At 63.5% G+C, this 22127-nt stretch overlaps 1 protein-coding gene across 5 annotated transcripts in view; it reads right to left on the reverse strand.

The window, feature by feature from the left end:
• Positions 1–20816, reverse strand: part of SH3BP2 (SH3 domain binding protein 2) — a 41319-nt gene extending 20503 nt beyond the window's left edge. Inside the window, exon 1 of one of the 5 annotated variants that reach the window (XM_061421013.1) lies at positions 20711–20816. Coding sequence is in view for 3 of the 5 variants with exons in the window: in XM_061421009.1 (XP_061276993.1) it covers positions 7706–7923 (218 nt within the window). In the remaining 2 variants the exon portion in view is untranslated. Of the gene's footprint in view, positions 1–1773; positions 2099–7705; positions 8010–19793; positions 19903–20710 lie in introns of those variants that run through there. The other 4 variants (XM_061421012.1, XM_061421009.1, XM_061421008.1 and 1 more) reach the window with 4 other exon arrangements.
• Between the last annotated feature and the right edge of the window lie 1311 nt (positions 20817–22127).

Raw genomic sequence — 22127 nt, forward strand, 5'->3', positions numbered from 1 at the left:
TCCAGGAAGTGCAGGCTCTGTGGCTCCCCCTCCCCCTGGGGTGTGAGTCCCCAGGGCATGTGGTCATCCCCTGCAGAGGCCCACACACCCAGCCACCGTCATAGACTGCGCGCCCAGGCAAAACGCGTGCGTGAGCCACACGGTGCGGGCGAGAAGGTTCTGTGCGTGCTCTTTGGCGTGTGTGCACACACGTGTGCACTGTGTGAACCTGTGCACGAGAGCAGAGCTCCCTCGGCTCCCCTTCCCGACACCTGCAGACCTGCGGCCCTGGCTGTGGCGAGGGAGCCGGCGCCTCGTGCGACCACAGCGCTAGGGGTTCCTGTCGGTGGTCACCGGCTGCCCTTCTGCGAGCACTGCAGGAAGGGGAGGCCTGGGCTCCCAGGGTCCCAGAGGGGAAGAGACCAGGTCCCCAGGGCGGTCATTCGCACATTCACAACCACGCACACACTCACTCATCACAAGCTCATGTGCGTGCTTATACATGCATGCCTGAAGATGCACACTCACACACACCTACCTGCACACGCTCATACATGCCACATCCACACATGCCCTCAAATGCACACACGGACTCGCTCAGCTGCTCACACTCACACATAGGCACACACTCATCCACACGTGTGCATGCTCACGTTCATTCTTACATGCGTGTTCACCCTCACACACACCAGTTTGCACTCAAACATACTCACAGACACGCACCGACTCCCACGTGGTGTGCTCACACACACAGCCTCCAGGGGCTGAGAGGACCCTCTGTGGGGGACCCCGTGCCCTGGGCAAGGCAGCCTGGGTGCAGATGAGAGCCATCAGCACCGCCCCACAGCCCTGCACCCGTCCAGCACCGGGCCTGACCACTCCTTATTAAACTGCACAGCGCTGCTCTACCCCCAGGTCACGGGCTCGCACGGGGCACCCCGGGCACACACTGTGTGCCAGGCTCCGTGCTTCTCAGGGATCGCCCACATCACCACCCCACCCCAGCACCCCGACGTGTGAACCGGCATCATGCCCACTGGTGAAGACAGCGAGGGTCAGAGATGCTGAGTAGCTCCCAAGCAACATGGCCCTGCCACCCCTACCCGGGCACACAGCAGGCGCTAGGTGGCGCCTGAGGGGCAGGACCCAGCCCCTCTGGGTTCAGTCTCCCCTTTCAATTGCTCCTCCCCCTTCCTCTTCCCTGAATCTTTCTCTGTAAAAGAATGGAAACCAAAAAAAAAAAACCATCTCCCACGAAGGCCAGTGAGCAGCCGTGCCAGGGGAAGGGAGGGAGCACGACCCGGGGTGGGGTCCCTGAGACCCCGAGGCTCTTGAGCACCCTGCCAGGTGCCCCTGCATGGGGCATAGCGCTCCAGGACGTGGGGGGGGGCGTGGGGGGGGTAGGGTGGGGGGGTCAAGCAGCCAACGGGGCTCACACGGCTCTGCATTACCCCAGTGCAGGCACACTCACACACACTCACAGCATGTGCACCCAGGACCCAGTGACCACACCCCCTGGGCAGGGCAGGATGTCCAGTGGAAGGCCCACGCCAACCCAGGGCCTTCTGCAGGCTGCCAGCCGAGCGGCGCAGGCCCTGGGCTCCCACCGGCTGCCCCGTCCACCCCTGGCTTCGCCTGTCCTCCTGGGGCTCGGGGCCAGGGTTCTGTGAGTCCTGCTGCCGCCGCCCCAAGGAGGGTGGGTGCAGGCTCGCACGCGGGCCCCCCAGAGCAGCTCTACAGGTGCTGGGCTGGCTCGAGCTCCCAAGTCCCCTGGCCCGGGGCCGCCCCACTGACCTGGTGGCGCTGACCCAGCACATGGCTCTCTTCCTGCCTGCCGACGGCCTGGGGGCAGGTGTCCTGGGGTCCAGGAAGGCCATGCGGCTCAGGGGCCATGGGGCGGGTTTTCGGCCAGCATCCCCAGGCAGGTGAAGTGCCTGCTTGCTCCTGCTGACAGCCGCCCGCCGCCTGTGTCTGGGACCTGTAGCCGCCGGGGCTCCTCCCCGCCTAGGACTTCCTGTTGCCGGGTCCCTGGGCAGCCCCGGGTAGCCAGCACTTCCTGTGAGGCCCAGTGCTGACTGGCCTGCTGACTTTCAGCCGTGCCCACTGTGGCCAGAGACTACACTCGCCAGGCCCCAGGATGAGGCCAGCTGTGACCACCCCCCTGCCTCAGGGAGGAAGCCCCTTGCCAGGGTCCCGCCCCCACCCGACAGCCACCTCTGCAGATTGGGCTTCTTCCCAGCTAATCACGGGAGCCCCAGATTCCAGGGCGTCAAGCCCAGCTTCCCTGGCCCCAAAAACAGCCGAACACGAGGTTACGACCTCCCCGGGGCGCCCCACGGGCCAGAATACAGAATCTGCCATGCGGCTCCGCCTCCGGAGGCCACCGTGACACAGGGGCCCGCGCCTCTCGCACCAGGAGACCTTCACGTGTTGAGGTGGCTGCCTCTCTGTCCTTTGACCCCAAGGGACGAAGGACGGATGGGATGCCAGCCTTCCCTCCTGTCCCCCAGGCCTCTCTGCCCCTCCCGCGCGCACGCCAGGCACAGCCTCTGTGACACAGCTGGGCTCACACACCCCCACGGGGCGCACTCGCGGCTCCCCAGCAAACACCTGGCTTGCTAGAAAGCACTTCCACCCCGAGTGGCCAAGCGCGCTCCATCACTGCCTGGTCCCCGCCCAGGTCCCACTCACAATGCAGCCCACCCACCCCTCCCAGGCCTGCTCTGCCCGTCCAAGCTGGGCTCCCTCCTCCACCCAGGAAGCTGGGAGCGGGGAGTCCAGCCCAAGTTGCTGGGCACTGAGCCCTGTGCCCACTGCCTCCCCTCCCCTGAGCTCCAGTCTCAAGGTCCGCTCCCCGCCCCAACTCCCAGCACCAGCTGGGGGACGAAGCACTTTGGGGCCATGCGGCTGCAGCGTCTGAGGGTGCCAGCAGTTCCTCAGACGCTGCACAGGCTTGTTCTGTCCTGCCCAGCAGCTGCCCCAGGGCGAGCACCCACAGCCGACCTGCCGGCACCTGGTCACGCACACATCTGGGTGTCCGGCTCGGGCCTCAGACACACACCCCGCCCCGCCCCGCCGTCTCCTGGATGGGGAACTTGGTTTTGTGCATCCTCACTCTCCTCAGGGGGCACCCTGGCCTCCCCCGCCAGCGTCAGCCTCCGTGCCCGCCGGGGGCCGTGGGCAGACGACACCTACGGCAGACAGCTGACTACAGCCCACAGGCAGGGGGTGGCAGGGAGGTTAAGGGGGGCCTCCTCCTGTCCACCCTTGCAGCATGCCCAGAGTGGGGAGGGGGCCCCAGCCAGCCTCTGTCCTGTGCAGGCAGAGGTGGGAGCAGACAGAGGACCACCCCTGCGGGAGCCGCGGAGTCTCCATGGAGGTCAGACCACGCTGGTCCCTTTCCCACCCAATTCCCTCGCGGAGGCTGAGGCCAGGATTCCCGAGGCCCCCACTCCAGGCCTCCTGGCTTCTCCCAGTGACCTCCCATCTCTCCCCACTCCAGGCCTCCCAGTTTCTACCAGTTTCTCCCAGTGACGTCCCATCTCCCCAGGCAGCAATTCATCCTTGCAGCAAATAACGCTGCTTTCATTTGGTGGCTCAGCTGGTGAAGAATCCGCGTGCAATGTGGGAGACCTGAGTTCGACCCCTGGGTTGGGAAGATCCCCTGGAGAAGGGAACGGCTACCAACTCCAGTATTCTGGCCTGGAGAATTCCGTGGACTGTATGGTCCATGGGGTCGCAAAGAGTCAGACACAACTAAGCGACTTTCCCTTCATTTCACTTCATGTTCCTGAAACAGGGCGTTCATGGCCCCTCCTCCTATAGTGGGAACCGCCCCCTCTGCCCCACTAGACTGGGAATAACCATCATCCAAGCAGTAAGATGGGTGGGGCTGGGGTCCCAACTCTGGGAAGCTCTGGTTTCCACCCCACCTTCCCCAAGTTGCAGCTCTTCCCCTAGCCTCCCAGGGCGGCTGCCTCTAAATTCCAGGCTTGGGGACCACCCACTGAGCCAGACACTTACCAGGGTGGGTGGGACTAGCCAGCTGCTGGGCAGGGGCCCGGCGTCAGCCTGCGAGAGAGCCTTCTGGGCTCCAGGGTCCTCGGCCTGCTCTGGAGCGAGGCACAGGCCGGCACAGCACCGCCCCTGCCGCAGGCCTTGAAGCCTGTCCCGCCCTGGTGGTCAAAGCCCACTCACCCGTGCTGACCACGGGGACGCGGGGCTTCACAGAGCAGGGCGCTGGCCGAGCCGACAGCCAGGGAACAGAGGTGTGGGGACTGGAACCACAGCCCTGGCAACCCCAGTCTCCCAGGGCCCCTGTGCCCAGCCCGGTGCCCACCTGCCGCCTGTGTGCCAAGGAGAGCCTGCAGGCTCAGGGAGGGCCCTGTGCCCAGGGTAGGGTGACTGGCACCTCCACTGGTGAAAACCTCAAGCTCTCAAAATAAGACACTTTGCATCAGTCCCTGCAAAGGGCTCGGGGCCACCCACAGCCAGCCTAGGGCCCACCTACTTGGTCCCCACCCTCCAGGACCACGGCCCCCGAGTCCTTCCCCTCCTCTCTGAGCCCATTCTTCTCTCCGCCTGGCACTGTAACCTGCCTTCTGGTGTGGGAATGCAAGGAGTCCCGGGAACTCGGGCCAGGGTGCCATCCAGCTGGGCAGAGGGAGTGGGTGGCGTAGGGGCAGGGTCCTGCCCAGGGTCACCCCATGTCATGGGCTGAATGGGGGCCTCCAGAGATATATGTCCAAGTCCTAGTCCCTGGGAACTGTGATTGACCTTAATTGGGGAAGGATCTTCGCATACGTGACTGAGAATCTCACCCTGGTTTAGCCAGATGGGCCGTAAATGAAACAGCAAGCATCCTTGTAACAGACAAAAGAGGAAGAACTCGAGGAAGAAGTCAGGTTTGTGTCATCAGAGGCAGAGAGTGAAAAGAGAGGGAATTGGAGGAAGGCGGCCAAAAGGTACAAACTTCCGGTCATAAGATTAATAAATCCTAGGGAAGCGATGGACGACATGGTGACCCGCAGGCACTGCTGTGTGATACACAGGAAAGCTGGAAAGAGAATACATCCTGCGAGTTCTCATCACAAGAACACAATTTTTTCTTCTTTTGCTTTTCATTGTATCGGTATAAGAAGACAGATGCTGGCTGGATCTATTGTGGCAATCCTCTCACAATATACGCAAGTCAACCATCATGCTGTGCCTCCGATCCAAAAATAAAGGGAGAGAGAGAGAAGACAGAGGAGAAGGGGCAGGCAGAGGCAGAGTGTCCATAAACCAAGGAAGCCCAGGCCCGTAGGCAGCCCCCCGGGAAGCTGGAGGACAGAGAAGGAAGGGAGGATTCGCCCCTCGAGGGAGCAGGGTGCGGCTGACACCTTGACTTTGGAGTCTGGCCTCCAGGACCCTGAGAACACATTTCTGTGTTTCTCAGGCCCCAGCCTGCAGCGCTTGTTAGGGCGGCCATGAGAAATTATTTCACACGGGGACAAGCCCTTATCCTTCCCTGGATGAAGTAAGTAACAGTCAGTTAGAAGCCCGGGGCATGCCCTGCAGGGTGAGGCTGGCTCTGTGAGGGCCCCCTGGGCATGAGGCCGGACGGGGTACATCTGAGCGGCCTCCCTGGACGTCCACGGCCTCCTGTGGGCCTGGCTCACCACCTCCCACGCCCGCCGTGCACCGGCTCAGAGGCCAGGCCTGGCCCACACTCCCCAGACCTGTGGGGCCCACCTCCCGGCCCTCCCCTCCTTGGCTCTGTCCAGCCATCTCCCCCGCGGAGCAGAGGTCAGGCTGGCCCCTGGCTGAGTGTGCGGGGTCTGGCCCCTGCTCGCTGCCCTGGGCCCTCAGCTGTGGGCCTGTCACGAGGACCATCACGCTCCGTTCTCAGACTGCGATCTGCTCTGCTGAAAACTATTTCCTCTCCCAAAGGCCCCCGCACCTTTGTGAGAAGGACGTTCTAGAACATCAGCCCCTTCTCTGCAGTCTCCAAGTCAGTGGCCCAGCCTTGCGTATCAGGGTGTCACATATGTAGCCCCAGCGTTCCCCACAGGCCTGGGTCCCCCTCCATGCCCCACCAAAGGGACCGAGAGACCGAAGGACGCGTGGTCAGGTGGGCTCACTGTTGCGTCTACGCATGCGGCCACACCCCCACGTGGTTATACCAGTGCACTCCTGGGCTGTCCCCCAGAGCCAGAGTGAGGGACTAAGCTGACCCCCAGTGAGAACTGAGGCCCAGTGGCTGCCGCAAAGCCCCATGGCCCCAGGACCTCTGCCTGGTGAGTGAGCCGTTGGCCAGCACTGGGTGAGCCCTGGGGTCTGCTCACTGCAAAACAGAGACCAGGCCAGCACCCCCCAGAAGGCCATACGTGCCGGGGTCTAGGAGGCCCCCCGGGGCTTGTTAGGGCTGCCCAGGGTGGGGTCGCAAGGCAGTCCAGCTGCTGCTGTGGGCGGGGACAGAGGGAATTGGGGAAGTGCAGAAAGGCTGGCACGCACAGCTGCCCACACGGAGCCGGGGCTTCCGAGGGCGGTGGCCAAATGGGGGCAGGAGTGTGGTTTCGGGACCCTCGCCTCGAGCTCTGTCCCCACAGACAACTCAAGGGAGCCCACGTGCCCCTGTGTGCCCCCCACCCCACAGCCAGCCGGGGCTGCCTCTCCAGGCCTGGCCTCTGCCTCTAGCAAATATTCCCAGAACAGACAGCATCTCCCAAGGGCCAGGGTCAAGGGTTGGGTGAGCCTATGAGGGCAGAGCTGGGGGCCCCCAAAGAGAGCCGGGACCCCTCAGAAAAGAGCAAGGGCCGCCCACAGGCCCTGCATCGGGTGCAGGGCACCCTCATCGGAGCCCTGGAGAGGGCAGGGCTCCCCAGGAAGAAGCACGTGGACGGGTGGGGGACGGCTGGGCAGGGGTGCCAGGCCCAGGGCCCCCAACTTCTGGACCAAGTCCGCACAATAGGCTGTCGTGGGGGGCCGGGGGCTGGGGGAAGCGCGGCTTGGCATCGTCACTCTCTCGTCTCAAACCACACGCCAGCAGAGGCGTTCCAGGATTCACACTTCAGTTCATCATGACACTGACAAGTTTCCACTTTTTAATTGCTTGATAAAAAAAACTCTCCAAAGTGCTGACGTGTGGCCAGGTCCACCCCCACGTTCCTGGCCCATCGCCCACAGATGTTCACTGCTGTGCACACAGCCGGCGCGGGCACCCCAGCCCCCCCCCCACCCCCGCCAGGGCAGGGCCACTCCACCACGGGACCCTGGGAGGCAGGACAGCGCTGGTGACGCACACGCTTCCCTGGGGACAGGCCAGGCTCCACCCTAACCTCGAGGCCCGCCCTCGGCCTGCTTTCTCGTGAGAACAGCAGGCTGTCGGCGCCTGCGAGAGGCTGTCCCGAGGATCACCGGGCATGGCTGGGGGACGGGGGGCTCCAGGGGTTCTGCCGGCCACCCCGTTGTCACGGGCACCTCGGGAAAGGAAACCGTCCTCCCGAACCGCCCTGCTCAGAGCCAGACCACGCCCTCCCAGGCTGCCCCTGAGGGTCTGCACCCCCCAGCACTCCCTGCCCACTGCCGCTGGCCCCATTCTGAGCCACGGCCCCGGCGTGGAAACAACACCTTTGTCCAGTGCAGGGCTCGCCCTAGAGCAACGTCTCCCGTCTCCCCAGGCTCCACGCCTTCCTCCGCAGCCCCGAGTCCAGACCCACTGCCCACACACACAGCCCCTACCCACCTACACACGCTCTGCCCACGAGCAGGGCTCCTAGGAGAGGCTCCGTGCCCCCACCAGCTGCGCTGACCGCAGCGTTGCCAGTCTGTCTGTTGACTGTCTGCCTCGCCCTCGACAAAGCTCGGGGTTGAGGGCGGGGAATGTAGACGGCAGTCATTCCGTGCGTCCGTCCCCTGCAGCGTCCCCAGCACAAAAGGGACACCAGGCACTTCTCGCAGCATGAAGAGATCTCACCCACTGGCCAGACACTCCCAACTCCACGTGGGGTCCAACCACGGAGCTCATTTACTGAATTAAACCATTCGCCTCGCCCCAAACATCCCCATTTCTTCATCCCTGGGTGGGGGGCGGGGGTGGATTGTCTGGCTGCAAGGATGGACGCCTAGTGCAGGGGGTCTGCCACCCACTGAGCAAGGCCCGGACACCCCCAGAGTGACCTCGGTCATGCTCTTGACCGCTCCCAGCCTCACTGGTCCACAAAGCAAGGCCAGCAGTCCTCACGGGCAGAGCAGGTGTGGGGCCTAGACAAGGTACTGTCCCCCCCTGCCCACCTGGCCGCAAGTACCCGGTGGGCCGAGCCCCAGGCAGACCAGGCTGCCCAACACTGCCGCTGACCCTCCAGGTTTGGGGCTGGAACCTTCCGAGCCCCTCTGTCGGGTCACCCAGAAGGGGACAGACCTTCTGCTCTGAGATCAGAGTGAGGCCGACCCCTATTGAATGAGGAACCCATGGACTTCCCCAAGCCCAGTCTACCCCAACGTCTTCCCAGAAACCACGTGCACTCTCCTTGGGTCACTCCTTGGCACACCAGACAGAGCTCGGTCCTGCCCTCGGCGGAGGGCCTGGTCCCGGTCACCAGCCCCCGGCCTCGAGAGCACAGGCGACCACCAGCCAGACCCTCCTGGGGACACATGAGTAGGTCACAGGCGCCTCCTTTAGGGACACATCCCGACTCGCTGGAGCCAAGGCTGGGGGGCAGGTCTCAAAGGCTGGGGGTGCTTTCTTGCCTACAGTCAACCTCTTGTGACAGAGGGCCAAGCCAGTGGGTCACGGCAGGGAGCGGCCTCCGGGAACGTCCCCCCAGCGCCAAGGTGTCAGCCCCCAGGGCCCACTCATTCCCCGCCGCCTGTCTCCGGCTCCCGATGAGGAAGCTGAGGCTGAGTGGGCTGCAGCAGCAGCTGCTGCGCCAGCACCGCCCTCGCGGGCCACCTCACCCACCCCACACTTCCTGCCAAGCCTGGCTCCAAGGGATGTGAGGAGGGCAAGGGGCCCTGGACCTGCTCTCCAGACAGACAGACGGACAGAGCTCCCACAGCCCGGAGCGCAGCTGGAGGAGGCCCTCAGGCTCCGGGCCGAAGGCTGGGGCACACAGCGCGGGGGTGCAGGTGCGTGCCAGCCTGCCCTCCTGATTTCAGGGTCTGCTTCTGTTTTGCGCGCCCCTCCAGAGCCCAGGGGAGCCGGTCAGGAGACTGTCTCAGAGCACAAGCCCCACCCTGAGGCCCACTTGCCACTGCCACTGCTAATGAGGCAGGAGGAGACAGTCAGGGCATTTGCCACCTGCGAGCAAACACCACACCCTTCACCCGGGGTCCACGCTGGCCTTGCCCTCCGTCTGGGATGCCCAACTGCTGGGGAGGTAGCCATCGCTGACTCACATCCCTGTGACAACACTTCCACCCAGACACAGTGACACGTCAGCCAGCATCCACATGCCGCAGTCAAGCAAGGTCACTCGGCAAGTGTCCCAGATAGGAGAGAGCTTGTGCAAAGGGCCTGGGGCTGGGGCGAGAGGAGGCCAGTCCGGTCCAGAACATGCATGAGGGCCACGTGCCCAGCTGAGCGTGGAGAGGGTCTCAGACCTGCCCCAGGGTGAGCACCCAGGCCAGGGCACCACCTCCAGCTTTGCTTCTCTGTGCCGACAACCTGGTGCAAGTCACTTCACTCCTCCCCAAACGGGCTTCCTGATAAGAGCACCTTGACGACCAAAGGTACCGAAGAACGCTCAGATACCGCACAGTGCGCTCCTCCCACACGCCAGCAGAGTCACGCTCAACATTCCCCCACACGCCAGCAGAGTCACGCTCAACATCCTCCCACACGCCAGCAGAGTCACGCTCAACATTCTCCCACACGCCAGCAAAGTCACGCTCAACATTCTCCAGGCCAGCCTTCAGCAATACACGAACCATGAGCTTCCAGATGTTCAAGCTGCTTTTAGAAAAGGCAGAGGAACCAGAGATCAAATTGGCAACATCCGCTGGATCATCAAAAAAGCAAGAGAGTTCCAGAAAAACATCTATTTCTGCTTTATTGATCGTGCCAAAGCCTCTGACTGTGTGGATCACAATAAACTGTGGAGAATTCTCGAAGAGATGGGAATACCAGACCACCTGACCTGCCTCTTGAGAAACCTGTATGCAGGTCAGGAAGCAACAGTTAGAACTGGACATGGAACAACAGACTGGTTCCAAATAGGAAAAGGAGTACGTCAAGGCTGTATATTGTCACCCTGCTTATTTAACTTCTATGCAGAGTACATCATGAGAAACGCTGGGCTGGAGGAAGCACAAGCTGGAATCAATATTGCTGTGAGAAATATCAATCACCTCAGATATGCAGATAACACCACCCTTATGGCAGAAAGTGAAGAGGAACTAAAGAGCCTCTTGATGAAAGAGGAGAGTGAAAAAGTTAGCTTAAAGCTCAACATTCAGAAAACTAAAGATCATGGCATCCTGTCCCATCACTTCATGGCAAACAGATGGAGAAACAGTGGAAACAGTGGCAGACTTTATTTTGGAAGTGGAAGTAGAGTCGCTCAGTCGTGTCCAACTCTTTGCGACCCTATAGACTGTAGCCCACCAGGCTCCTCCAACCATGGGATTCTCCAGGCAAGAATACTGGAGTGGGTTGCCATTTCCTTCTCCAGGGGATCTTCCCGACCCAGGGATTCAACCCACGTCTCCCACATTGCAGGCAGATGTTTTAACCTCTGAGCCACCAGGGAAGCCCAGACTTTATTTTGGGGAGCTCCAAAATCACTGCAGATGGTGATTGCAGCCATGAAATTAAAAGACACTTACTCCTTGGAAGAAAAGTTATGACCAACCTAAACAGCAAGTTAAAAAGCAGAGACATTACTTTGCCAACAAAGGTCCGTCTAGTCAAGGCTATGATTTTTCCAGTAGTCATGTATGATGTCAGAGTTGGACTGTAAAGAAGGCTGAACGCCAAAGAATTGATGCTTTTGAACTGTGGTGTTGGAGAAGACTCTTGAGAGTCCCTTGGACTGCAAGGAGATCCAACCAGTCCATCCTAAAGGAGATCAGTCCTGAATGTCCATTGGAAGGACTGATGTTGAAGTTGAAGCTCCAATACTTTGGCCACCTGATGCGAAGAGCTGACTCATTGGAAAAGACTCTGATGCTGGGAAAGATTGAAGGCAGGAGGAGAAGGGGATGACAGAGGACGAGATGGCTGGATGTCATCGCCGACTCAATGGACATGAGTTTGAATAAACTCCGGGAGCTGGTGATGGACAGGGAGGCCTGGCGTGCTGCAGTCCATGGGGTCGCAAAGAGTCGGACCCGACTGAGCGACTGAGCTGAACTGAGGACCAAGAGAGGCGGGTCTCCCAGGCTCCTCCAGGGCCACCTGGCCCAGTGCTGGGCCCAGAGCCTCGGGGTGGCAGGCACCCCACTCAGCCCAGACCCCAACCCCAGGGCGAGATGATAACAGAGGACTCAGTGAGGATACAGAGGCCAGGAAGTGCATGCTTGGCGGGGGCCAAGGAGAGAGATGGGCCCCACTGGTCCTTGCAGGAGCCAGGGCCGGAGGCTTCAGATCGGCCATAAAACAGGCTCGTCGCAGGGACACTTGCTGTCGGCCAGGCCAGGGCAGTGCACGAGCCCTCCATGCTGGGAACCACCTGCTGGGGCATCCCACAGTAGACCACGGGGGACACTGGCCTTGACCCCGGTAGCATCCGTTGCTTCTCTCATCTCTTTAGGCTCTTTTGCACCTCGGTAGGCTCCCTCAGGCCACAGGACCCACACGGCTCCTGGGTACCTCGCAGCATTGCCACAGGTCAGAGAGTCAGGGTCCAGGGGCGTGCGGTGTGGCCCTCATCTCGGCTCCTCCTCGAGCTCCTCTTGGGGGGGTATTCTCTGGACCAGTCACCCACCCAGGAACCTGGCTCACCATCCGTCCAGCAAGGTTTTGGCTTTCCACCCACCCTGCCACAGGCCGGAACCATCAAGGCCAAGTCCATACCACGGGGCCCTTCCCGTCTCCTTCTCACTTCAGCACAGCTTTAACCCATTTCTTTGTATCCTGTTATCCCTAATGCTAATATTTTTCATACTTTTTTTTTTCCGTTCTTTGATGTTGTCGGTTAACCCTCACTCTCTTGAGAGTGTCTTATTTTGTTGCCTCGCTTCCTTCTTGGGGTCCACCTTGTATTGCTCGGCCAATTTTTAGGTTGGGCCTTCTCCCTGGCTTCTTCCCGGGGTCCCTCACAGGCTGGGAGAGGGGAGCAGCCCACGATGGGGCAGGCGACAGCCACTGCCAGGCTGGGGCAGAGACCAAGGCAGAGAGACAGCCAACATGTCCCGAAGGGAGGGAGCCAGAGAGGGAAGGGGGAGGCTCAAGAGAGAAGGAGGAGCCGACCAGGACCCCAGGGTGCAGGCTGGGGAACCAAGGGCTGGGCAAGGGTCTGATGACTCACCGCTGGCCTCCCTCCTCACCCCTCGGCCTGGGCCGGCAGGGGGCCTGGGGGCCGGCTGGTTCCCAGGAGCGCTGACACTGCCCCATTGTTCAGAGGCCCAGCGAGGGGAGGGTCTGGCCAGGGGCCCGGGTTGGCGGGAAAAGTGCCCAGTCCCAGCCCCTCCCTCTCCAGCAGCCTTGACAGACAGGACAGGAGGGGGCAGGGGGGGGGGGGTCTCCATCCTGCACATTGTCCCTCCCCAAGCCAGGGGTCCTGCGGGATCCTGGATGCCAGCCCCTCACCGTGAGCGCGGTCCCAGCCACAGCCGGCAGGCAAGTCTCGGCTTCAAGGCCCTCGCCCCGCTGGTACTCCAGCAGGACAGCCTGCCCTGACCGCCGCCCGCTGTCCCCACCCTGCCGTCAGGTCACCCCAGGACACCCCGACGGCCCAGTCAGGCCAGGGAGCGGCGCCCTCAGGGGACCTCAGGGCTGGAGGAGCGGGCCTCTGCTCCCTGGGGACGCCAGACCCTGCCCTGCCTCGCGGGGTGGGCAGCTCCAGGCAAGGCCCCCAGCCACCACAGCCTCGGGCAACGTGGCCTGAGCTCTCTGTCCAGCCCCGTCCCCCGACCCCCACCGCGGGTGCAGCAGCCCTGGAGAGCCTCCTCAGACCCCCACAGGCCAAGTGCCCATCCAGCCCTGTCGTCTGCCTGCAGGGCCACCACGCACGAGGCAAACGCTCTCCTCCAGCCTCCGCCCAACCGAGGCTCCCAGAGGCGAGGTGGTTCCTGAAGGTCAGCAGAGCTCCCGAGGGCCGGCCTCGAACCTCCTCCTGGCTGGGGACCTGCCACCGCCTGGGGCAGCCCGTCCTGGGTGCGGGAGGGGCATGGCTCCGTGGTGCCACAGGGACACCCTCTCCCTCCCTGGGGAGACGGCCAAGGGGGTCACTCCTCTGTGGCCAGAAAAGCCAGAAGAGAGGACTGGGCGGCGGGGGCGGGGCGCTCCCTGGGTGGGGGCATGCTGCCCCAGGCCCAGGCCCACCACGTCCGCCTCCCCTGGCCCCAGGGTGCGGGTCACCGACTCACCCGGGTCCACTGGACGTCCACCCCCACCGCACACCGAGCTCTCCTGTATGTCCTGCTTGCGCCCAGGCCTCCTTACGGCTGCTGCCGCAGTCGGGGTACTTGTGCGTGCGTGGGAGGGCGGTCTCAAGACCCAGAGTGAGCTCTGCAAACACAGAGCGGCCCTGGGCCTGGCTCCTCCTGCCTGTGTCTTCCTGCTCCCACCCACAAAGGCCCTACCTCAGGTGCCCCAGTGGTACCTCCTATGTGGTTCTCAGGGACTGCCCACTGCGAGGACAGTGCCTGCGCTCTCCCCACACGCAGCCCCGAGCCCAGCCCCGGGGAAGGGCCCCGGGGTCCTTCAGGCAGCGGATAAATCAGTGTGGAGACCGCCAGTGTGCGGTGTCCCACCTGCTTCCCAAGGCCTTGGCCTGGAACAGCTGCCCGTGGGTGCCTGGCTGCTTGGGGAACCTCGGGCCTGGGGCAGGGCCTGCTAGGGTGTCAGGGTGAGCGGGTATCTCTTTCTCAATCCTCTTCCTTCCCCAGAGCAGGCCCAGCCACTGCTGACCACACTGCTTCACCCTCCTGCTCACATTCTCAAGACGACAGACTGCTGGTCTCGGAGAGCTCACGTCCCTGCTGGCAAAACTCCCCAGGCCCGTGCCAGGAACCCCAGGACGGCCGGGGAGCTCGGAGGGGGGAGCGGGGGACTCCGTCCCTTGCTCCAATTTTAAACAAGTGGACACCAGCCTCAGTGGAATTGAGGCCCCAGGAGGGCCAGAACCAAGCCTGCAGCCAGCCTGGGGCTCTCCCTCACCCTGCCCTCAGCTCGGGGATGCCTCCTCTGCAGCTGCAGCTCAGGGTCTGGAGCCAGATGAGATGGGGTCCTGGGTCTCCCGCCCCCGTCCCCGAGCAGCTCTCCTGTGAGGCCAGGAGCCAGCCACCCACTGGGGGTGCCCCAGTCCTGGTGCACGCCAGGCAGCAAAGTGTCGGGCCGGGGTCCCCCAGAGTAGAGGGGAGATTCTAGAGAGGTCAGGAGGTAGGGGGTTGGGGTAAGGGGCCATGGGGTGCAGTGCATCACCCACAAGCCCCTGAGACAGGGCGGGGTACATGGTGGTGACCCCCCACTGCAGGCTGAGGCTCTCCCCGCAGGCACCCTGGGCTCCGAGAACAGCTGGGTGGGCCAGCAGGGAGGCCATGGGGGCTGGCCACGGTCCACGGGGGCCCTGGGCCCCTCTACTGCATCCAGCTCACAGCATGGATCCCGCCCAGCCTCCAACGGCCACCCTACACTCCCAGCAGCTTCGAGCCTCTCATCCTGTGCGGAGGAGCTGGGGCACGGCCACTCCATCTCTTCCGGTTGGGGTCAAACCCGCCAGGGAATCCCAGACCTGCCGGCCGGGGCCCCTCCCTGAGCCCGGCGGCTGCCTCGCCATCAGGGGGCCTAGCGGCTCAGCGCCAGCTGCTTGCACCCCTGGGAAAAAGGTCTTCCTTTTCTGACCTCAAACAGGAGGAGAGGAAGCAGCTGGAGTGAGGGAGGAGGGGGCAGGGTGAGTCTCCTGGTTCGCCTCCCTCCCCTGCACCTGTCCACGCAGGGCTCCCGGTCTGGTGATCTGGATCCTTCTCCACCACTCTCCTACAGGGCCCCGTCTGGCGGGGCTGGCTCTTTGGGACACAAAGACCAGGTCCCCCTGTGGCTGGTGGCTCAGGGGAGCTCGGCCAGACTCCAACCCTGGTCCCAGTGTACGTCTCCAGGGAGGAACAGCCACAGAAAAAAGAACGCCTTCCACTTAGGGCAGGGGGCCCCGATCCCTCACCTCAATCTCCCGGTGTGAACCCCTGCGGGGGCCCCTACATCCAGGCGGCTGGAGTGGTGACAGTGGAGGGCACAGGAGCTGGAGCCCAGAGCCGGGGGCTGTGGTGGAAACACAGAGGGGCCCCAGCAAGACCCCCGCAACGCTGCCCTCTGTGATCCGATCGGGAGCTTCACCGCCCGGCAGCACAGGCCTCTCGGGGTGACAGGGCACCTGTGTCTCTGATGCCCAGTAGGAGCTAAACATGCCCGGGCTGCAGGCCTGCTCTACTGGGGACTTCCCTCCTCTGCGGCAGGCCCACGGGGACATTACTGGGCATGGGCACTCAGGTGGGGCCCCGTTCTTCACCAGGAACGGACTGAGCAGGAAAAGCAGACAGGGAAACACGGAGAGCAATGTATGGGCTGCGGGCCTGCACCTAGCTCTGGGAGGTGGGGTGGGGGCCAGGGAGGGTCCCTGAGCACCAGGCAGGACAGACACTTAGGCCTTTTATTAAGCCACTCCTGAGGGAGGCAGCAGTGGGGGAGTCCCAGGCGGGCCGAGCTGCTCCCGGTCCACACCTGGCCCAGGGCTGGGTACACAGGGCGCCCAGGATGAATGGGAGGCCCGGGGGGCAGCAACTTTCCGAGGGGGGCCCACCCCTGCCCCAGGGGCAGGACTCGGAGTGGGGTGGCATAGCTTCCCAGCCAGGGCCCTCGGTGGAATGTGGGTGCCGCCCTGGCTCCTAAGGCTTCAGGGTCAAGCCAGGGTCTACCCTGGCATCCCAGGCCCTGAGGTTACCCCCCGACCTCCCGTCACCTTGCTGGGGAGCGGGCAGCCAGCAGTGAGGGAAGGGGGTTAGGCTGGCTCCTCCCGGGCCAGGGGCAGTGGGTAGGGGCCGCGGAGGTCTCTAAAGCCACAGAGGAGCGAGGCTGGATCACAACACGGAGTGGGGGAGACTGGGAGGGGGTGGGAAGGGCCCCCAGATGGAGCTGCAGCGTCTGCACAGGGTCGGGGGTAGTGGGGAGAGGCCCCACCCTGGGTCTGGGCTTCGTGTCCCAGTGCAGGCTCCTCTGCAGCGTCTCACTTAAGTTCCCCGAGGACTCCCGGAGTTAGAACTGCTTTCCCTCCCTTTCCCGAGGAAGGAACTCAAGTCCAGAGAGGCGCTCAGACATGACGAGCACATGCTGCTGCTCCACGCTGGGAACACCGCCCTCCCTCCTCGTCTGCCTCCTGGGAGGAGCCGTGCTGGCTCAGAGAAGCCACCCCAGGGAGGTCTTCCCCGGGACTGGCTCAGCCCCCCCGCCGTGGGGGGAGCCCACCCTGGTCCCAGCACTCAGGGCGGTCACCCGTCAGCCTGGAGACTCGGGGCAGGGCCCGCCCTCCCTCTGCAGGCTCCAGCAGGCAAGACACACACACCCCACCCAGCGGCCTGGGACGGGCGTGCTTAGCAGTGGGCCGCCCCGACCCTGGGCTCAGCCAGCACACGATGAACATCTGATTCACACGGAAGCAGAGGGCACTTCTCGGAATCGGAACGTGGCCGCGGCGGAAGAGGTATGGACACCACGAGGGTGCCCTGCCAACCCCTCTCAGGCCATCACCTCGGTGACGGGGCCCACACCTTTCTAGGGCAAGGGGCACTGGGTCCCACTGTGGCTAGCCCACAGGGGCCAAGGATCAGTGAGGCCTGGGGCCAGGGGTGAGAGAAGCCCCAGGTCTCAGCGTGGTTCCTGACCTGGGGGGATGGGCAAGGGTCAACCTACAGGTGGCCCCAGAGCCAGAAGCTCAGAATCTCTGCTGTCAGGGAGAAGAGGGCGGTGGGGAGACTCAAGTCCCGTGGGGCCCCCTCCCCACTCTGAGCACTTCATTCCCACGGAGCCTGGAGTTGGCGGGCAGCTCAGGAGCCTGGCCCCCGAGCCCTAGTCCATCCGTGTGGCCCAGAGCTGGGGCCTTCTAGCACAGGAGTCAGGAAGTGTCATTCACGAAGGAGGCGCAGGTCTTCTGGCCGTGCTGGGAGGCAGCCCCATTTCTCCAGGCATCATCCTGCCTGCCCTCTGGCGCCCAGGCCCAGCATGGGGAGCAAGGTGGCCAGGCAGAGCAGCACTCCTGGGCCTGCCTGTCTGAAGCTAGAGTCCAGAACGCTCCCCACCCCTCAGCCACTGCCTCTGGGGCTTAGGCAGCCCACGTGTGGGGATGACTGGTCAGGACCACTGGAGAGAGTCAGAGGCCTTCTGACGACAGGCCACCTGCCTGTGGGTAGGATTTCAGCGTCCTGACCGCCCCTCTACCTGCCCCCCAGGCCCCTCTGCATGGTCATGCACCCCCTCATCCATACTCTCACTACATCCGACGCACACCAGCCACTCTGGTCAAACTGGTCTGCCACCCCCTGCACTACCAGCCTCTAGCTCGGTCTGTTCCTACCTTCATGGCTGCCCTCGTGGCTCAGACAGTCCTCCTCCTGACGGCAAATACTTCCTTCACCGGCCACCTGCCACTCACCTCCCTTGGCCAGGCTCCCTGGTACTGCCTAGAGAACTACGTATGTGCATGCCCAGGCCTCACTGAGGTCACCTAACGAGCCAGCCAATGAGAGGAGAGTGGGGCCTGCCAGTCGTTGACCCTCGGAGTCTCCAATAGAGCATCAAGGACGGAAACCAGGAGGACCCACGTGGCTCCCTGATCCTGGCCACTCCTGAGAGACTTGGGCCTTTGCCACGAGACCCAAGCAGCAGGGACCTGGAGCCTGCCCTTTGCCCTCGGCCTCTCCAGGCCCCGCCCCTCCCAAGCAGCCGCTGCCCAGCTATCCCTGCTCTCTAGCCCCAAGGGCTGCGGACAGCATCCGCACTGGCCCACAGTTGCTGGACACCAACCATGTACCACCACCAGCCCCTGGACCTTCACAGCCACCTGTGCGGTGAAAGCGGTTCACTGCCCCACTTTTACAGAAGCCTCCTGGCCAAGACCGCACAGCTGGTAAAGAGTGGCAGCCAGATTGGAAGCCAGGACCCAGCCCCTCTGTGTCTCTCTGTGCACCCCAGGCCTCCCACATGCAGGCCTGCAAGCTTGCAGGTTTCCATGTTGGGGGAGAGACACTGGGGGCTGACTCAGCACCTCACTTTCTTCTGTCCACATGAACAGAAAAGGCCAAGGGAGGTTTGGAGTCACCTACTCTCCTCTCTCCCAAGCTGGCCTCCTTGGTGGGCTCCTCCTTGACTCTGCAGGCCTGAGGGGCTCCCCAAAAAGGGCAGACCCTCTGTCAGTGCCCCTTTTTCCAGATGGCTAACAGGGATCAGTACGGGCCATCTACTCCTCTATCCTGCCTACTCCTCTGGCCAGGGTGCACCCCAACACGGGGCACAGAGCCAACTAATAGAGTGGAAGGGAGGGGAATTTGACAGAGCTCTCATCCTGGAGCCCCCATGTTGGCCCCCGGCCTAACTGACTGCTGGATACGGTGGGATGAGGGCCAGGAGGTATCGGATCCCAGCCCCCTCCTCGAGTCTCAGGAGCCTTGGCCAGAGAGAGCAGGAGGCCAATCCAGGGTCACACTCATTCACTGCGGGGCTAAACGTAATCCTAGAAACCTACCCTGACTCCAGGATTTGCCCTGCCCCCTTGGCTGTCAGACTGTCCTGAAAAAATTCTACACATGTTATCATCTTCATCACAGCAGATAACATTTCCTGAGCCCCCTCATTAGCAAGATCACATGCCCCTCGTCCATACAGAGCTCTTGTCTGAGGCCAGGGCCATTTAGGAGTGTCTCTTTACTCAGCATGGCCACCTGGCCAGCCGGCACGGACGTCACGGGTGTTGACAGATGGCAAACTGAGGCAGAGAGAGAGGATGTGAGGCACTGGGGCTCCAACAGGATGGCAGAGGGGGTGGGCCCTGGGCCTGCACGCTGCTGCCGGGCTCAGGCCCAGCAACACGCCCAGTGGGAGCCACTGTCAACACTTCACCAGGGGCAGGCGAGGCCCAGAGCAGCAGGAAAGAGCTGGGGAGCAGGGCTGCTGGGAGGGGCCCTCATGTGGAAGGAAGGCTGTCTTGAACCCCCAGCTCTCTGACACTCGCTGTTCCCCAGAATACAACTCGCAGACACCACCAGAGCCACGGGGCTATCAGTCACTCACACTTCAGTGTGAGTCAGCTCCAGCGGGCAGCTTTTCTCCACCCTTCGCTGCGCGGGCCAAGGGATCGAAAAGTTCGCCAACTCGCCGCCCGGGGCCTTCGGAGGTAGGACCCACCGCGAACCCCTGGAGTCTGGGGAAGCGGGGGCCAGAGGAACGAGGGGGACTCGGAGCAGACGCGACGCCCCGGCCCCGGCTCCTAGGCCTCCAGAGTGCACCCTGCGCACCCCGAACTCGCCCGCTTCCTCGGGCAGCGTGGCGCCGGCCGCCGGGCCTGGCGCGCGCTGGAGCTGACCGGCCCCCACCCGCCCTCTAGCTAGAACCCCGGTCCCGGAGTCTCCAGCCAGCCCGGGAGACGCGATCGCGCCCCGCCCGCCTGGGCCCCGCCGCCGTGCCTTACCTGCCGAGGCTCTGCTCCCAGCCCGTGCGCCCTGCGTGCCTGCGGCGGCTCCCGGCTCGGCGGCGAGGCGCTCCCGCCCGCCGGGCGGCTAGCCACGAGCCGGGTCCGGCCAGGAGCTCTGCCCGCCCCTTCTGTCTGGCCCCGCCCCCGGATGGTGCCCGCCCCTTTGGTCTGGCCCCGCCCCGGCGTCCTGCCCCCGCCCCCTCAGGCTCCTCGCCCGGTCCCTGTCCTCCCGGCCCCGCCCCTTCTGTCTGGCCCCGCCCCAGCTTGGGCCCGCCCCTTTGACCTGGTCCCGCCTCGTCCCCGCGCGCGCACCTGGCCCCGCCCCTCCGGCTATCTGGCCCCGCCCCTTCTGCCTGGCCCCGCTCACAACTCGTGCCCCTTTGATCTGGTCCCGCCCCGTCCCTGTCCTCCCGGCCCCGCCCCTCTACCTGGCCCTACCCTCACCCAGCGTCACCTCCCCAGACTCCAGGCCGGTCGACGGCTCGTCTTCACTCCCCTCCCCGCGATCTCGGCCTCGCCTCCGCTGGCTCTCCGGGCCCACCCCACCGACTCCGTTTGCCGTCTGGAGGTCTCCGAGCGCACTAGCGGATCTCGGGGTTCGAGGTTGGGTGCAGGGGGGTGGTCAGGACCTCAGAGCCCAGGAAACCCCCATCTTTCCCCACTCCTGGTCTCGAGGCGAGAAGGCTGCGGGGTTGGCTGCGGGTGTGGACGCCATCCCCACACCTCACACAACAGATGCGCAGTAAATGCACGTGTGTGTCCTGCCCAGGGGCCCCTCATGGCTCCACTGTGGACGGCGCTGCCCCCTCCCCCGAACCCACTGATCCTGATCCTGCAGGAAAAGGGGCGGTCGACTCAGGTCAGGAGGCCAGGGCCCTCGTCATGATTCTCTACCCACCACCCCCCTCACTCACCGGGCAGAAGAGGGCTTGCTGGGAACCGAACCTCTGGAATCTTGCCCTTGTTCCAGAAGAGTCTCAAAGGTCACTTTTCAGCCACTTCCAAGCCGAGACACAGACCTTGTAGCAGGTCTGGACTCCCGGGATCCAGGGGTCTTGTTCCAGGATTGGGAGGCCCAGAAAACAGTAAATGTATTTCAGGTTTTACCTCCTGGGAGGCTCCCAACCAAGGCCCTTCCCCACAACCCTGGGGGTACAGGAGACACAAACCCGGTTTTAGACCAAGATTACCCTGTTTAAGGGGAGAGGGCCTAGGCGAAAGGGGGCTTGTCAGATCTTGTAGAGAAAGGGGTTTTCTGGGAGGAGATGATTTCCTGAGAGGAGCCCCAAGGGGCGGTATAGGGGGTAGAGAGACAGTGAATGTGTTCTTGGGAGAGGGAGCAAGGCCAGCAGGCTTATGGGGACTAGAGCCTTCCCAGGCAGGGCAGGGGTTCGTGGCTCAGACACGATGAGGTGGAGGGGGTGGGGTCCCTGGTCCCAGAGCTTAGGAGACTGTGAGCAGGGGAAAGACGGGGTCTGGCTAGGGGCTAAAGGGACTGGAGGGGAGAACAGAAGGCCAGCCCGCAGAGGCTGAACCCTGTCCACGGGAGAGGCCCGCGCCTGCCCCTCTGTGCTGTGCTGGGCACCAAGGGCCAGCGTCCAGCAGGGCAGCCATGGCAGGGGCTGGGCCAGATACTCCGAACCAGGCAGGGCGGGGGACAGCCAGGCACTGGATGTGGTCATGCTGAGGCCGAGGTCCCTCGGAGCCCAGAGGAGGCATACCCAGGCTGTGGGGGTGCGCAGAGCTGGCAGCTGGACAGAACGTGGGCCCTGTCAGTGTCCACTTGTCCCAGAGCAGCGAACGGGTTCCGGGCCCCAGGAAGACCAACCTTGGCTGCAGAGCATGCTCGGAGTCAGAGGAGATAACTGAGTTGGGGGGAAGTGGGAAAGGCCGGAACCAAGGGGCTGTGCCCACTGGGGAAAGACCAGGACCGAGGGGGAGCACTAGAGAAGGACGCACCCCCAAGAGGAGCAGCTGGAGGCAGGGGGAGTATCCAGTCAGCAGGGCCTCAGTTTCTTCTGTGAGACCAGGAGGGGCCCGTCTGCTGGAGAGGCGGCCAGGGAGTTCTGGTGGAAGATGGGAGCGAGCAGAGCTTCCCACACCCCAGCCTTTCAGGCCCCAGGGTTGACAGACACTTGCTCAGCCTGGCCCAGCCTCAGGGCTGGACTTGGGCCCCAAAGACCCTGCTTGCCTGTCCCTCCCAGCCCACAGAGGCTATCGTGGAAGTGGCCGGGTTCACCTGGAACAGTCCCTCCTGGAACAGGGCTTTCGGTGGAAGAGGCTGGGGAGTCCCTGACAGAGTGCTCACTGCCTCGAGGCTGGACTCATGTG

Source organism: Bos javanicus, chromosome 6, assembly GCF_032452875.1.
Source record: "Bos javanicus breed banteng chromosome 6, ARS-OSU_banteng_1.0, whole genome shotgun sequence".
Lineage (NCBI taxonomy): Eukaryota > Metazoa > Chordata > Mammalia > Artiodactyla > Bovidae > Bos > Bos javanicus.